Here is a 17,393-nt window from a genome sequence, read left to right as displayed (position 1 = left end):
TTTTTTTTTTTTGTTTTTTTTTTTGTAAAGACAAGTCTTGTTTTATTGAGCAGGCTGGTTTTGAACCCGTGGCTTCAAGTAACCCTCCTGCCTCCCAGAGTGCTGAGATTACAGGTGTGAGCTACCGCACTTGGCATGTATTAAGATTTGAACTTTATGACCTGGAGCCTTTAGGTATCTATTAAAAAGAGCTATAAAAAAAGCATAAGAAAACAAAATTATTTTTACAGATGCAAATAATTTGTTTTTTTTTCTCTTCGTTTGTCATTTTGCTCTTTTTACAAATTCTTAGTGTATTATCTTGTTTTTGGGCCATTTGGATTTGGATTTTTCTTTTTTTCCTTTTTTTTTTTTGTTTTTTTGTTTTTTTGGTCTTTTTTGTTTTTGTTTTTGAAGGCAAGCTCTAACTCTATCACCTAGGCTGGAGTGTAGTAGCACCATCATGGCTCACTGCTGCCTCAACCTTCCCGGCTCAGGCAGTCGAGCACAGATGCGTACCACCACACCTAGCTAATTTTTTTTTTGTAGTTTTTTGTAGAGACGAGGTTTCGCCATGTTGCCCAGACTGGTTGGAACTCCTGAGATCAAGTGATCCACCCTCCTTGGCCTCCCAAAGTGCTGAGATTACAGTCATGAGCCACTGCACGTGGCCTGGATTTTTCTTAAAAGGAATTTCAATTTGTTGTTCTAAACACAGAATTTTAAAATATAACTATATTCTTACCTAGCTTAGGAGTATAGTAAATGTTGATCCTACTGTCTTTTTTTCTTGACGTGCTATAGTAATCATAATATTTTTTCCCTTCCTTCCTTCCTTCCTTCCTTCCTTCCTTCCTTCCTTCCTTCCTTCCTTCCTTCCTTCCTTCCTTCCTTCCTTCCTTCCTTCCTTCTTTTTCTTTTCTCTTCTCTTCTCTTCTCTTCTCTTCTCTTCTCTTCTCTTCTCTTCTCTTCTCTTTTCTTTTCTTTTCTTTTTTTCTTTTCTTTTCGACAGTTTCTCTCTGTCACCCAGGCTGGAGTGCAGTGGCGCAATCACAGCTCACTGCAGCCTCAACCTGCTGGGTTTCAACAATCCTCCCACTTCAGCCAACCAAGTAGCTGGGACTGTAGACATGTACCACCATACCTGGCTAATTATTTTTAGTTTTAGTTTTAGTTTTTAGTGATGGGGTTTCGCCAAGTTGCCTAAGCTGATGATACTTATTTTAATTTTTTAAATAACACAAATAATTTTGGGATTTACTCATAAACAGTATTAAATATAGCAGAACAACTCTAACTTGCTCTCTATGACCGTTGACAGATTATTTTAATACTCTAGTTTTCATTTCCTTATCTGGAAGAAGGTAGACTTGGACTAGATGATCTCTAAATTGTCTTTAAATTCTATCAGCTTATAAGTCTTCAGTTTGTTCAAATCAGCTCTACCAATGTGTTAAACCTTATGCATATGTTTTAGTATAAGATTATTTGGTCTAAAGTAGATCAAATATTTTAGTAAGGAATCTGGATATGAATGTATAAATAGAATATGTCATGTAGTATATTTTATTAAAGCCAAATGTAATGAATGCAAAGTTCGTTACTTAGTGTGTTTATCATATGTAAACTTACCTTAGTTGCTACTTTAAATCCAATTATTGTCCAATACTTTTACCTTTAGAATTTTATTTGGATTTTAATGTATTGTCTTCTCTTTTGGCTTCTTGATGTTTTCATTTCAGTTGATTAACTCTCCTTTGACTTTTTATTCTGAGGTTTAGTTCTCAGTTGCCTCAGAAAACTTTTTCTGGCTTTGTCCGTATAGCAAATGATTAATGATTGTCAAAGCAAATGGTTAATGGGTATCTGCTATTTGTCTGGTACTCTGTGCAGTATTGAAGACATAAACAAGAGAAAACATAGTCCGTGACTTAATGGAAGTTAGAGTCCAGTGGTTGAACATACTTAGAACCAGCCATTACAATATAGAAAGCTGAGAGACATTTAGGAGGTAGAATGAAAAGGACTTTAGGGATTAATTAGGTGTGTCATGTTAAGGGAGTGGTGGGATGTGGGATGATTTCTGGCTTCCGTGTGTACATAGATGTACACACTAATACAGGGAATATAAGAGGGACAGATTTAAAGAAAAAGATGAGTTCAGTTTTAGACATGGCTTTTGTGTTGTTTAGAACTGCACTTTTTGATACTGTAGCCACCAATTACATGTATTTATTGAGTATGTGAAGTGTGGTTATACAACTTGAGGTATGCTGTAAGTGTAAAATATACACTGGATTTTGAACATGTAGTATAAAAGGAACAAAAATATCTCAAAAATAATCTATCTTGATTATATTATAAAATGATACTGCCAGATTGTGTTTAATAAAATATCTTAAAATAAATTTTACCTGTTTTTTTTTAAATATGGATACAATAAATTTTAAAATTACATATATGGCCTGCATTATATTTTTATTGGACAGTACTGGTTTAGAACATGAAGGTAGGTCTGGATGGAGATAAACATTTTGAAATTATTGATGTATGAGGAGTGGATGGGAAGAAAGGATGTTAATGCCATTGTTCACAGAGTCAATCTCCAGAGAGAGTATAAGGAGTAGGAACAAAGGGGGAGTTAGATCAGATGGACATACCAGTATTAAGTGGAAGAGGAGATAAAGAAGAGTCAGTAGAATTCTGCTTAGAGAGAACTGAGAACGAGCAATATCACAGAGAGGATGAGCTTTATTTAGCAAAGAGGGAGGAAGACTATCAAATGCTGCACAGAGGTGAATTAAGAACCTTGCAAGAGCAGTTTCAGTGGAATCAGGTTAGAAGGTAAATTGGAATGAAGAGGCAAAAACCAAATGTGAAAAATTGTTCTCTACTAGTTTTGAGTATGACAGAAAGGAGCAGTGTTTAAATGTTAACTGATTTGGTAGGTGAGGAGATCCAGGGAAACACAGTCAAAGGAGGAGTTTTTAAAGATGGGAGCTGTGATTACTTCAGAATTTCCAGTAACATTAATTCCTAGTTTGAGGTCTTAGAGAGATTTGACTTACGATTATATCACCTGTATGATTCTCATTTCTCCCCAGTTTAACCTTTCTTGTCTTGTATTTTATTCCTTTAGGAAAGAATCTGTGGAGTGGCTGTATATATGTGAAATATAAATTATTAATGTTATGCATGTAAATTTTCCCGTCATTAAAATTACCTTTTTTTTGGTTAAGTAACCATACGGAAAATAATTTTGAAAGATACCTCAGTACTAAAAATTTTCAAAGTAAATAAAGTCTTCCTGGACATGGTCTTTAGCAAGTTTGTACTAAATTTTATCAAAAAGTAATGCTTTTTGCATCAAAAATGTAAGAGTAACTCCTGCCAGAACCACATTTTCAAACACCCATACATAATTTCCACTTGGATGTCTTATAAACAGCTCATACTAAACACATTCCAAACAGAGTTCCTGATTCTCTTCCCACCAAGACCTGTTCTACTCATAGACTTTCTTAATTCAAATGATGGTGGTCCTGTCCTTCCACTTTCCTAACTGGTCTTCTTAGACCTACTCTTGGGTTCGTCAGTCTCAGGTAGCTTAAAGTAGGAACCAAAGCAATTATTTTAAAATCTAAATCAGATCATGTTACTCTTCTGCCCCGTATCTCCTGTAAAATTGCCCCCTTTCAGTCAGAATAAAAGCCAGTGTCTTTACAATGGGTAGGCAAAAAGGACCAACGTGACTTGCAGCCTCCAAATGTTAAGAGCCCTCCATCTTCTTCCTTTTACTCTTCTTTCACTCTACTGTGGACACACTGATCTCCTTACTGTGCCTTGATAATGTCAGGTATGTGCCTAGCTTAGGGCTTTTGCCTGTTTTGCACTTGACTGTCTCACTTACCTCAAGTCTGCTTAGCTTTCACCTTCTCAGTGGGGCCTTCTGACTACTCTATTTAATTTTGCATCCTACATCCTACCCTTGCAGCATTCTCAGTCCACTGTACCCTGTTCCACTTTTTCTTCTAAAAAACTAAATACTTAACTACATTTCTGTCAATCAGGATATTTGTTTTGTTCACTGATGTATACACAGTGCCTAGAATAGTGATTAGAATATAAGTAGGTGGTCAGTACATATTTTTCAAATGAATAAATTAATGGATATAATCTTCCTGTATGCAATTTGAAAACATGACTCTCCTAACTGTAACATGTAAAGGAAATAAAAGGAATTTATAATAAATATGTATTTAAGAATGTAAATGCCCAGGCACAACTAAATTAGAAGGTACAATGAAGTATTCATATGTTTATGAATAGTATTATTAACGTAAAAACAGCTACAGATGCACACTTACACAGGTATGTGTTAGTGACTGAAATTACTAAGTGCAATTGTTAGTGACTTGATTTTCCAAAATGGTGAACAATTCTTAGTAAACTTGTAAACAAAAGAAGTACAGTCTTCCCCCACTTTGCATGATAGTTTTATTCCTGGGAAACTCATTGTGTATTAAAATCAATGCAAAACTTATTTCTGTTTGTATATAAAGTGAATTAATGTATAGATAATTAAGGCTGTAGGTATTCTGTAGTTTTATGGATGGAGAACAGTCTTTGTGTATGAAACTGTCTTGTGTCAGCATCCCTGGAATCCCACTGAGTCCCAATAGCATCTTCAAATTATTGTGACAGCCAAAAAGCGTGCATCATTTTCCATTAGGCTCCTTGGATGAACAGCTGTTCATTGACCTTACCCTGCTGTATTTTTATTCTAGGTATTTATTACTGCATGACTTATTATTCATTTGTTGATTTGTCTTGGGGTTATCTCCCTCATTGGATTATATAAGCTTCATGAGAACAGGGGCTTTGTCCATTTTTCCATCCCAGGGCCTGTCAGTGGGCACACAATATATACATTTGTTGAATGAATGAGAATGGATGAGGAGGGTGGTGAGAAATGAAGCTTAAAGACTCTAGAACAGCTATCTTGAAGAATCTTAAATAGGGAAGTGATAAAGTTGGTTTTGTATTTGAATACATCATATGGCTGCAGTGTAGCAAATGGGTTGGAAGGAGGCTGGAGGAGATACATGTAGACCAGTTAGGTAGTCCAGATGAGAAACGATGGTAATTTAAGGTGGGATGATGGTGGTAGAAGAGAGGGACAGAAATGTATATATTCAGTGTATTTAGGAGACAAATTGATGATGGGACTTGGAGGTGGATTGAGCTTGCAGGGGTCAAGGAAATGTCAAGGATGACTCTTAAATTTTTGGCTATTCTGCTGGTTGGATGGTTACATTATTTATTTAGCCCGTAAGCACAGGAAGAAAGGACCAAAATTTTTTTTGGTGGGGCAGGAAGATCATAAATTCTGTTAGGGATATGTTATGTTTGCTATTGCCTTTAAGACATCTAAGTAGAGATGTCAATCAGGTCGACATTTGGATTTTCATTTTGCCAATTATTTTTGAGTACGTATACATCCTGAGGCGTTGGTGGAGGTACAGCAATAAGCAAACATGGTTCTTACTGTCATAAAACTTCTAATTGGAGGAGATACATGTTAATTTTAAAAGGTAAGGAAATATATTAATTAGTTTCAAGTAGTAATGTGTGCAGAAAATACCTAAAACCGTAAATGATGGTAAATGATTGGAGGGCTTGGATTGAGTGGTCTGAGAAAGACTGCCTTGAGGATGAAAATTAAAGTGAGTTCGGAATGATAAGAAAGAGCAAACCAAGTAAAGATCAGAGGGAAGAGCATTTTAGACCGGAGAAGTTGCCAGTGCAAAGACCTTAAGTTCAGAAAGAGGCTGGTGTGTTAGAAGAAAAGGAAAAAGCCAGTGTTGTGGGAGTATGGTGCATAAGAGTAAGAAGAGTGGTGTGTATAAAAGAGGCAGGGAGCTGATAGTATAGGGTAATAATTGAGGGTAAGAACTTCATATAAATACAATAGGAAGTGAGATGATATAATTTGCATTATTTTTAAGGTCACTCTGGTAGTTGTGTGGCAAATGGATTATACAGGAGGGTCAGAAGTAGCAACAATTGGGCTGGGGGTGGTGGCTCACGTCTGTAATCCCAGCAGTTTGGGAGGCTGAGGCGGGCGGATCAGTTGAGGCCAGGAGTTTGAGACCAGCCTAGCCAACATGACACAACCCCCTTTCTCCTAAAAATACAAAAATTAGCCAGGCATGGTGGTGCATGCCTATAGTCCCAGCTACTCGGGAGGCTGAGGCAGGAGAATCGCTTAAACCTAGTAGGTGGAGGTGAGGTTGGAGTGAGCCAAGATCGCATCACTGCACTCTGGTTCTGGGGCCTCTGTCTCAAAAAAAAAAAAAAAAAAAAAAAAAAAGTAGTAGCAACAATGGGCCATTGGCAGAAGTTCGAGAGAGAGATGATAGTAACTTGGACTGTGGTGATGTTGGTGGAGATAGAATGAAGTGGATGGAGTTCAGATCTTTTCAGAAGTAAGAGTCAAAAGGACTTTGCTAATGGGTTGACTGTTTTGGTTTGGAGCTCAGAGAAGGCTTTCAATCCGACTAGAGATGTAAGTTTGGGAGGTCTCAGTAGATCATTAAAGCCAGGACAGAGATGAGATTGCTTACTATAGTAATCATTAACCCTGTCATTGCAACAGAACTCAGTTGTGGAACTTTGTTGAAATTTGCTGAGACCCTGTCTCAAATATTGAAAAATTCTGAATAAATATTGAGTATTTGCTTCATATTAATATGCTTGAATTTAATATTTGATTTTGACATTTGGACTTGGAGTTTATTTCTGTGGTCCATTTGTTGAGATATTTTTATTTATATTTAGAATTTTTAAATGGCTCATAAGTGTTCTATTTTATTAGCATACTGTTGATTCAAATTCCAAGTCAATTCTGGGAGTTAGAATACATGGGTCAAAATAATAAGAATGGTTAGCTCTAGACGTAAACTTAGGTGTGTTTATATTACATGTATATATGTGTACACTTGCTGTTAGGCAGACTTAAATAATGTATTGTCTTAATTGATTAATCAGATGGTGAATGTACTTTGGCGTATTTCTTTTCTAAGAGATTATTTTATATTACACATAATTTAATTTGTTTGAGAACCAGTATCTTAGTTTTCATATGTGATCTTTTCAGACAAAATGTACTTGGATGGTTCTCTGCATAAGCATTATAAAAATGTTAACAATTTTGAATTGCAGTAATAAGTATACATTTTGAAAGTTTGATAGAGTAAAAAGAAACTAAGTGTAAAATTTTAGATTACATCTGTTCAAAATTAGCATGTTAATTAAGTTTTGGTCCTTTTTAACTGAAAACTATTACCAAATATAGTTATTACAAGGCTACAAAATAAAACCATTTCTAAGTTGCAAAAGAAAAATAGCTATTCCTCTTATTGCACAGTGTTTATATATCTAGCACTTGAATATCTTAGAAATTAATTATGTGAAAAAACACAAAATATAGAATGAACTACCAAATGTAGTTGGGAAAAATTATGTAACTGTAGCATAGGATATCTAAACTCTGAAAGTCTTGTAATTTTTTTGGCTATAGACCAATTTCTTTGGTAATTAGTGCTTTGCAATGTCAATAATTACTGTGACTAAAGCAGAACCTATTTGGAGATAATGATCTTGTAAACTTTACTTACTTGAAATATTAGTCATAGTTATTCTATGAGATGGTCATAGGTTATCATTTTTATTATACTACTTTTTTGGGTGTAGACCAGTGTTTCATTATGGACGTTGGCAAATTATGATTCGGCAAGGATAATCTGAAAATGTCATTGTATTCATCTGTTATAACTTCTTTTTCTTTTAAATTTATCATTTACTTCATTTAATTTGAACATGAACTACTTTTCTTCCTTCCTACTATTTTAAAAGTGAAAATTGTTCCTTTGTCACCTCATACTTCTTTCTCTTGAACCTAAGCCAGTAGCTTCTTAGTAAGTTTTATAACATCGCTTGTAAGATAGCCATTTATTAGTACATTACTTAGCAGTGCTATTTTTAAGGTGAGTTTTTTCCATAAAACTTTCACTGTTAACGATTTTCTCTTGATGCCTCTTAAAGAAACTAGAATATTTCCTTTTCCTACCCCACGTCACTAAATGTGTACTTATCTGCAAATATAAATGTATATCCTTTAAACTATAAACCCACAATTTCTAATGATTTGATAATGTGCTGTTAATTATGTGGTTGGAATGATTCTAGTTTTTATTTCTTAAGTGCCTCTAAAAGTTTTGCTACTCCTTTGCATTTATTACTTTTGGGAGAGATTTACTTCTGGGTGATAATTTTTAGATTGTCATTTTATTAAATCTAGGCAAACTTTTTTAAAGAGGGAAGATAATTTGTTGTCTTATCAGAGTCCTGAATTTGAGCTTTGTCAGTTAATACTGCCTATTTAGTTTAGGGTTGCCACTTGGAATTTGACATCACAAACATTCACCGATTACTTGAAGAGTCAACACAGTGATAGATTGGTTCACTCCTTAAATTTAGGGAGTTCGCTTTCAATTTGTGGATTTCTTTCTGAAACTTAAATTCCTCAGAAACCTGTATCCTTAATGGATGGGCTTTTGGTGTTTATAATGTCTGCCTTATCTTAGAGCATCTTAGAGCTGAATGAATAGTATGGTGACCCATTTCACTCCTCCGCATTAGGTCAAGTTTATGTGAACAATCAAATTTTCACTATCCTAGGCCTTAGGAAGCTCTCGTTGCCTAGACTTTAGACTCACTGATCATATCTTCTACTATTTCAAGAAATAAAACAGTTAATTCAGCATAATTGGGGAAGGATATTCTTTTTCATCTTCTTGGACTTTTGCCACCAACATTGAACTAGCATTTCTGTCTTTTGGGAGTTTTCCTAATAGTAATCTCACAGCTGTTAACATAAAAACATAGGTATATCTAAAAGTGTATTCGCCAGTATTCTGTATTAGTTAATAATGTTCCATTTCTAAATTTTATCATTATTGCTTTTGTTTGCCTACTTCATGAATTTTTCAATTAGAGGTTCACCTATGAGAAAAGCCTTAGTTTTCCTCTCTGTCTTTCCTTATAAAGAGACATACCTCTTAAACCAACACTTGTGTCAGCTAATTAAGTATAATTGAATTAATTTTTGCACTAGTAGGTTTATAGCACACTTTAAATAATTAAAATTTTTGCACATTTAATTTCTTAACTCCTATCATATCAATTTTTTATTTTCTCTCTTGTAATTTAATCAGTATATCTTCATTTTTAACTCTTTACTTACTAGTATCTTTTCTGCATTTAGTCTCCTGTTTTTCTATGTTAGGTTTTCTTGACCAGTTACTTTGAATTCTTTGTCTTCTGAAATGTGATCATTAGTTTTCTTCTGTTTAAATTTATATCAGTTAAATGTGATGTTTGTTCTGAATGTGCTTTGAGATTTTAATATTAAAATGTACATTAGAATCTCGGTGTCACATTATTTATTAATAAGTGATTTATATTTAAGGTAAGCTGTCCTAGATAGACTTCATTCCGGAGCATTAAAAGTTCACCTACAATATGTATGCAATATATGTATACAAGTTGTAGCTATGTAAGTGTTCAAAGAATTGTTAGTATGAGTCTTGTTATACTCTAATACATCAGAATAGTCAGTGAGAAAGAGTCTGCAATTAGAAATTTAGAACCAGGACTTTTGCCTGTTTTGGGCCTCTGTTCATTTAGCTCTAGGGGAGTTACATCTTGATCATCCATTATTTATGGAAGAGATTTATAATTCCATAAATATAATTCCATCTCTGCATTACTGCCATCCATTCTTGGGTTAGAAATGTACTGTAATGTTTTGGCATCAGAATTATGATATTATTTATATTACGTTTAACTTTGTGTATGTGTGTGTGTGTGTATGTGTATGTGTGTTTGTTTGTTTTTTGAGACAGAGTCTTGCTGTGTCCCCCAGGCTGGAGTGCAGTGGCACAATCTCGGGTCCCTGCAACCTCTGCTTCCCAGGTTCAAGCCATTGTCCTGTCTCAGACTCCCAAGTAGCTGGGATTATAGGCGTGTGCCACCACGACTGGCTAATTTTTGTATTTTTAGTGGAAATGGGGTTTCACCATGTTGGCCAGGCTGGTCTCAAACTCCTGAACTCAGGTGACCCACCCGCCTCAGCCTCCCAAAGTGCTGGGATTATAGGCATGAGCCACCTCATGCCTGGCCCATCTTAGGTTTAACTTTTAAGTTTGTATTTCTCTGAGCTTATATACCAAGTGTCAGTGGAGAGTGTTGACCTGGAAGCACCGTGGTTGGCAGGAAACAACCAACTTAGCGTTACAAACTGGTTGTGGACCAATCCGAGAGTGGCTAATTGATGTGCGAGCAATTCAAAGTTGATTGCACATGTATATGTCTATGTTTCAGAGATATATATATATATGGAATATTGATAATGTTTGTGAAGGAGTTGAATATTCTGAAGGAAAGTTTTTTTGTAGAATTAAATTTTGATGCTGCCACTATAAAATTTCTGTGTTACCCACTGATTATCATTTTCCAGATGACTTTTGGTTTTAACAGATGTTTATCTGATTACTCTTGGTGCTTTTACACTGTATATGTTTTTTTAAAATGTGAAATAAAAACAAAAACACAAAATAACCAGTTAAGTCCCTAAACCACCATTTAGGTTTCTCCCAGAGAGTATGAATCCAGTTTATTTAATAGAAAGTGTTTTAACTGAGTAAGAAAATAATACAATTGATGTATGTATAATCAGCTAGAATCAATGATTTATTTCCCCAACTTGGTGAGTTAAAGTTGCTATATATTAATGAGTTGTAAATACATTATTTGAATGTATTTGGAGATTGTAGAATTTAGTATAAACTAATGTTCAGGTCATAGTGGTTGTTTTTACAATAGTCTGACAAATTTTATTCTGTATTAAGATGTTGAAAACAAGGCATTCTAGCTTAAAGAATAAAGAGATAAAAAGCTTTCCTTTATTGTTAATCTGGTTCATAAGAGATCTGTGTTTTAGGCTGGGTGCGGTGACTCATGCCTGTAATCCAAGCACTTTGGGAGGCCGAGGTGGGCAGATCCCTTGAGGTCAGGAGTTCAAGACCAGCCTGGCCAACATGGTGAAACCCGGCCTCTACTAAAAATACAAAAATTAGCTGGGTGTGGCGGTGTAATCCCAGCTACTTGGGAGGCTGAGGCAGGAAAATCACTTGAACCCAGGAGGCAGAGGTTGCAGTGAGCCGAGATCCTGGAGTGCACTGCACTCCAGCCTGGGTGATAGATAGAGCAAGACTCCAGCTCAAAAAAAAAAAAAAAAAAAAAAAAAAAAGATCTGTGTTGCTTAAGCCTGCCTTTATTATGAGCTTTAAATTAATTAAAATATGTTAACTTTTTTCTTAATTTGTGGGGTTTTTTTTCCCCACAAACCCAGATTATTTAATGCTGGTGATTTAAAATACCTTACATGGTTGATATTTAAGTATATGTTGTGGCAACAGTTCAATTACAATTAACTCTTGATTTTTAATGCCAATAACAGGAAGAATATAACGGATACGGAGAAAATAGCCACAAAGTAAATTAAATTTTAGGTTTCATATACAAGTTTTCACAGCAGATTTACTTTTGTGTTTTCTTTCTGTGGAAGAAAGATATTATGAAATGTTTGAGGATTGTCAGCTGAATGACAACTGATTAAAGTAGTATAGAAACATACCTGGGGTTTGGAGAAAATAAACTGGGGATTAAAAGTTTTCTGTTAGTAGAGAGTTGACTATAATGGTAATAGTTTTGGTGAATGAGTTTGATGTTTCACAAGGTTTATTTAATCTATTTTCTTTGTGTCTCCCTAATTGAAGAATTATGTTTAAGTAACAGTTTTAAAATATAATTAGGAAATAATAAATATTGTCCTTTTTCTTTTATTTTTTTCTTCCTCTTTTTTTTTCTTTTTTTTAGGGTATGAGTATTATAGAACAATTAGACCCTGTATCTTTTAGCAATTACTTGAAGAAATACCATAATACTATATGTGGAAGACATCCCATTGGGGTGTTATTAAATGTAAGTATCTTTAGGAAGCCTTGACTTTTAACATTTGGTCATATAATATTCCAAAATATCTCATTATCATTGTGATATAATGGCATCATTGGTTTTATGTGCCTATGGTCAAGTTTCTTTTTAGTATCTTTAATATAATTTGGAGTTCCATTGCTTTTGGTTACTTGAATAAAGTTATTTATCATTGGAATACAGTTCCATACTTTCTGTTAAATACAGAAAGTTATTTAGAATAGAGACCCACATTTTCTCTTGACTCTTAGTTCCAATATGCTCTTTATAAATACAAACCAACATGACCTTTTAAGAGATATATGGTCTTACTACTTTTTTGGTTTTATTTAGTGGTCTAGACTCTATAAAACATAAATGGAAGATTCTGCTCTTAAACTTAAGATGTTCATAATGTGATAAAGCAAGACAGATGATGTGTGTTTTTCTCATTAAAACAAAAACAACGCTTACTTCAGTTAAGTAATGATAAGAGTCAGAAATTTTGGTTAGCTGGATTTTAGAAAGAGAAATAGTGTTATTTTTTTCTTCTAATTAGGAAAACTACTAATTTTCATTCAAGAAGAATGAAAATATGACATTCATTAAGAAAGAAGAAAGTGTATACTCAGGATTGGGAGAGGAAGTAACAATGGGCTCATTTGGAGAGGCAGGGAAATAATGGAGAAGATAATATAGTCCAGAATAGACTAAGGTAGGACCTTAAGTCCAGTATTATTTTAATGTGATTTGAAAGGTAATATATAGTGAGTTTTTAGGAAGGATTTTTCTTCTAAACTTAAACTTTTTCAAAGAAAAGCTTTTCAACTTAAACTAGTTTTTGAAATTGAAGCTAGAATAAACTGTACTAATTTCCTAAAATCTTAATTGAATCAAATAAAATTTTTATTATAAAGTAAATGCTGAACCAATCTACAATTAAAGTAAAAATCCTAGCATATACTTTTTAGATCTGGATTTTAATTTATATACATTTCAAATTTAGTCAAAGTCAGATAAAGACTCTGATGTCTTAAGACAGAAGTGGCCAGGGATTTGGTTTGTACAGTGAAGAGAATATATTTAAAAAGTTAAAAAGAGTTTAAAAAATGGCCTTATTACAGGGAGAGGGAGGATAAATGATGACTGATGCTTAATTATCAAGAAACAAGATTAGAAGTTATTTGAGAGAATGATAAGGAATTCTTTTTTTTTTTTTTTCGATTTTAATATGATGCAACAAGAGAAATTCAAGAAACAAAAGAGCAAAAGAGATATCTAGGCTTCAGCTGTGAAGTGGGCAAAGTCAAACCACAAACACATTGAGTGCCCACTTTTTTATGTGATGTGTGTCCTAACTAAATTTTTCTTTTTTCTAGGCTATCACAGAGCTCCAGAAGAATGGAATGAATATGAGCTTTTCCTTTTTGAATTATGCCCAGTCAAGCCAGTGTAGAAACTGGCAAGATAGTTCAGTGAGTTATGCAGCTGGAGCACTCACGGTCCACTGAAGCTCTGAATCCTCAGGGATGCCACCTGCACATTCTCATACTCTGTCCGGGGTCCCAGCCTAGCCTTTACCAAGATACTGGTCCTGGTTTGGGGGGATTCTGAAACCTCAAACTAATAGAACTTTCTTCTCTTTTTTTCTAGTAGGTGTAGTCCTTCCTTAATTTCAACTCATTAAAAAATGCTTTATAGTTTAGGGCAGTGGAAGGAAGGCTGGCATCAAAATATTTTCATCAAAAAAGATGACAATGTAAAGGCTCAGTTGTGGCAGACAGTTTTTCGAAAGTAACTTGTAAAGCATTTACCATATCCTAAATTTGCACTCTTTGCAGACTTGTGCACATATATTCCGCTTTCAGAATAGTTTTGCAAATTGTACACAAACAAACAAAAAGGTGGAAGCTTTTTAATAAAGAAATTGCATTTATAAATGATCTGTATTAGAATATAATAAATCTCCAGTTATAGTCAATTACTACCCATGTTGTACAACAGATACCTTCTATTTTAGTTGCTAATAAAGGGCTACACAACTCAAAATAGTCTGATTTAAACTTATTGCTCTGTGGTATATATGAAAATTGTTTTTTATTAATTCCATCTCAGAATTTTTGTTAAAAATGGTAAACCTCAGCTCTTATGTAAAAATATATTAGGATGTATTTTATATTTTATATATTTATATGATTTTTTAAAAATCAGAAATTAGAATCATATAATCTTAAAGTTAACTTTTTAAATTACATGCAGTTTGCCTTTTTGTCTGTGACATCCCTTTGTGTCATTACTATATTGTAACAGAATATATATTCAAGATTGGTAAAAGGACGTAGATGCAATCCTTGACTTCAAAGATCATGTTTGATAGTCTGCAAATGAGGAAACATTGAAGAGTGTTCTTAGTGTTTTTCAAATCATTGCAGACCATACACTGCTGTGCTTTTTTAATGCTTTAAGCAGTTTGACTCTTTTACTTGAATTTTTAGCAAGAGATCATTAACATCATCAACAACAACAAGCCACTGGATTTTCTTATGGTTACACAATTTTTTTGTCATGATTTTTGGTGCGGCTCTTCCAACTAAAATAATGGTATGGTGTTGTATTACTTTCTTTCTTTAGCATAGACCAATTCTAGTCACTTTGGCCAAAAAAAAAAAAGATATAATTCACTTAATAATTCAGTCATCATGTATGTACTGCATTATTCCTATTTTAACCTAACACTGAGTGTCTACATTATATTAGAGAAAGTGTTTATATCTCCAGTGTTATGCCAGAGTAGCACAATTTTTAGATGCCTTGCACCAATTTTATTTAAAGAGTTACGTTTCTTATTTATTGAATATCAACTTTCTATGCTCGAATGAAATAAAATAATGTTACCTTTTAGATTCAAAGTTGCCCACCTATGTATGTGTGGAAAGTATACTCTTACACATTAGTGATTTATTTTCCATAATTTAGATATACTTTTGAGTACGATTAATATTTATTTCTTGTTTAATATGAACTATAAAAATTTTAAAATTGACAACAGTGCATTTTTAAAATAATGTTTTCTGAGTATAAGACTAATACATGATTATTATAAAAAATTTGAAAAATACTGAAAAGTTATAAAGAAGAGAAAAAATTATCTGCAATCTCACCACCCAGAGATAACCCTGTTAATATTTTTCTGTATTTCCTTTCAGTCTTTGTCTATGCTATTTCTATGTATGAGTGTGTGTACATGTGTTTGTGTGTGTGTGTAATAACAAACTTGAGATTATACTGACCATATAGTTATGTACCCTGTTTTTTATAACCTAACTTCATAAGTATTTACTCATGTCTTTGAAAATGTGACTTTTAAAAATGGCTGCCTGATATTCTATTGTATGAATATGCCACAATTTACTTCTCTCTTTGGATATTAGGTTGGTCTAATCTTTCACCATTATAAATAATAGTGAGATAGACATCCTTGTTTGTAAAATTTGATCTCTATATTAGGCTCTTTCTTTATGATATGCTCATGTAAATGGAGTAAGTGGTTTAGACAGTGAGAACTTTTTAGGCTCTTCAAAATATTTCCAAATTACCCTTTAGAAAGATTGTGCTAAATTAACAATATATGAGCATCCATCATTCTGCCCCTTCAGTATCATTATTTTTTGTTGATCTTTGACATTTGGTTAACATAACAACATAATCGGTTGTTTCTTTGATCATTCTGATAAGACTTGCTTTACAGTTAATCATTTTTGTCTTTCTATAATTTTATAGTTGATTGATTTTTAAAAAGACAAGAGGGTTGCCTAAGTTGGGTGGACTATAGTACAAGTATGGTTCTTGCACTTTTAAAACTCTAGAAGCTGGACACGATGGTATGCACCTGTAGTCCCAGCTACTTCGAGCGTGCAGGCAGGAGGATCACTTGACAGTTTGAGACCAGCCTGGGCAATGTGGTGAGCCCCCCAAAACCCTCTAAACAAACAAATCTGCAGAATATTTCAGCATCACTCTACGCTTTCCTAGAATATCAGCATACCTGGTCATGAGGTAGAAAGAGTTCCAAACTGATGATTGAGTGTTGGATTCTAGTTCTGTTTCTGGCCACTAATTAGTTCTTTGAACTTAAGTGTTTCATGTCATATTGAAACTTTCTCATTTGTATAATGTGGAGGGATCTCTTAAGTGCTTTCTAGTTTCAAAGTACTTTGATATTGTGACTTTATTTTTTAGAGGTTCCAGTGTCATTTATTTTTAATAGCTACATGAATAATGTAGAGATACTGTCTTTTGATTTCAACTTCACACAGATGGAAACGAAAATCTTGTTATTTAACACAAAAGGAAATTTAATTTACATTATTTAATGCAGTTAATATTACCTAAAATGTTGAACTTAAGCTTTTCTACTTTAAGTGCCTTTAAAATTTTGTATTTGGAATCTAAAATATAAAGGAAATTCTTACGTAGCTCTATACAGTTGCTTCTTTATTATATAGTTTTGAGTGTTTTGTAGCAACTTTTTTTTTTTTACCTTAGATTGCACAGAGCAACATATTCATGGATTCTTCACTATTCTGCTAGTGAATCCTTGAGAAATGTATGTTAAAGATTAGCTCACTGAGCAGGTAAGTAAGTGCTCTGTCTTGGGTGGGCAACAAATCTTCATACAGAGTAGGATAAAGGACTTCAGATATACCGATATTTGTGTTTAGATATTCCCATTTGGATGACTGGTGTTCTGAGCTAGTAAATGGTTATTGTTACATATCTTAAATATTGCTTTGGTAGCAAATAGTTTATTCCCTGAGATTATAGGTTGGTAAATGTTTCTGTAAAAGACCAGATAGTAAATATTTTGGGCTTCACAGGCCATATAGTCTGTCCTAACTATTTTCCTCTGCAATTGTAGCACAAAAGCCACCATAGACAAATGTGTAATCAAATGAATGTGAATATGTTCTAATAAAAGTTTATTTACACAAAGATGGTGAGCTGGATTTGGCCTGTGGGCCATAATTTGCTGTCTCCTGTCATAGATGGTGTCGTTTGTAGTTCAAAAGTTGGCAAATAATCTAAACTGCAAAAAGTGGTGGTAAGTTTCTGCCATCACAATCCTCTCTTAATTTGATGTAGTCAGATTGACTGGGTTGGAGTGTTATTTAGGATCATAAAGGTAAGTGGGAGATGGGTATGGGAAACTAAGAAGTCTTGGAAATTAGTGTTAAATAACTTTGAAGCCCTTTTATTTGCTGGAACCCATTGAGAGGTTTACTTTGCTGCAATAAACTAATTAAAAAAGTGATCAG

The 17,393-nt window shown here is 33.8% G+C and overlaps 1 protein-coding gene across 4 annotated transcripts in view; it reads left to right on the top strand.

Annotated features, from left to right (window-relative positions):
• MEMO1 (mediator of cell motility 1) overlaps positions 1 to 16,428 on the top strand; it is a 147,891-nt gene extending 131,463 nt beyond the window's left edge. For 3 of the 4 annotated variants that reach the window (XM_030920818.1, XM_030920819.1, XM_030920816.1), the window contains 2 exons: positions 11,983 to 12,087; positions 13,458 to 16,428. In XM_030920818.1, coding sequence (XP_030776678.1) covers positions 11,983 to 12,087; positions 13,458 to 13,589 — 237 coding nt within the window. In that variant the 3' untranslated portion in view covers positions 13,590 to 16,428. The remainder of the gene's footprint in view (positions 1 to 11,982; positions 12,088 to 13,457) is intronic. The other variant, XM_030920817.1, reaches the window with a different exon arrangement.
• The last annotated feature ends 965 nt before the right edge of the window (positions 16,429 to 17,393 follow it).

The sequence above is a fragment of the Rhinopithecus roxellana genome, chromosome 17, assembly GCF_007565055.1.
Source record: "Rhinopithecus roxellana isolate Shanxi Qingling chromosome 17, ASM756505v1, whole genome shotgun sequence".
Classification (NCBI taxonomy): domain Eukaryota; kingdom Metazoa; phylum Chordata; class Mammalia; order Primates; family Cercopithecidae; genus Rhinopithecus; species Rhinopithecus roxellana.
The sequence above is the reverse complement of the archived record's forward strand: the minus strand, read 5'-3'. Positions and strand labels throughout refer to the sequence as shown.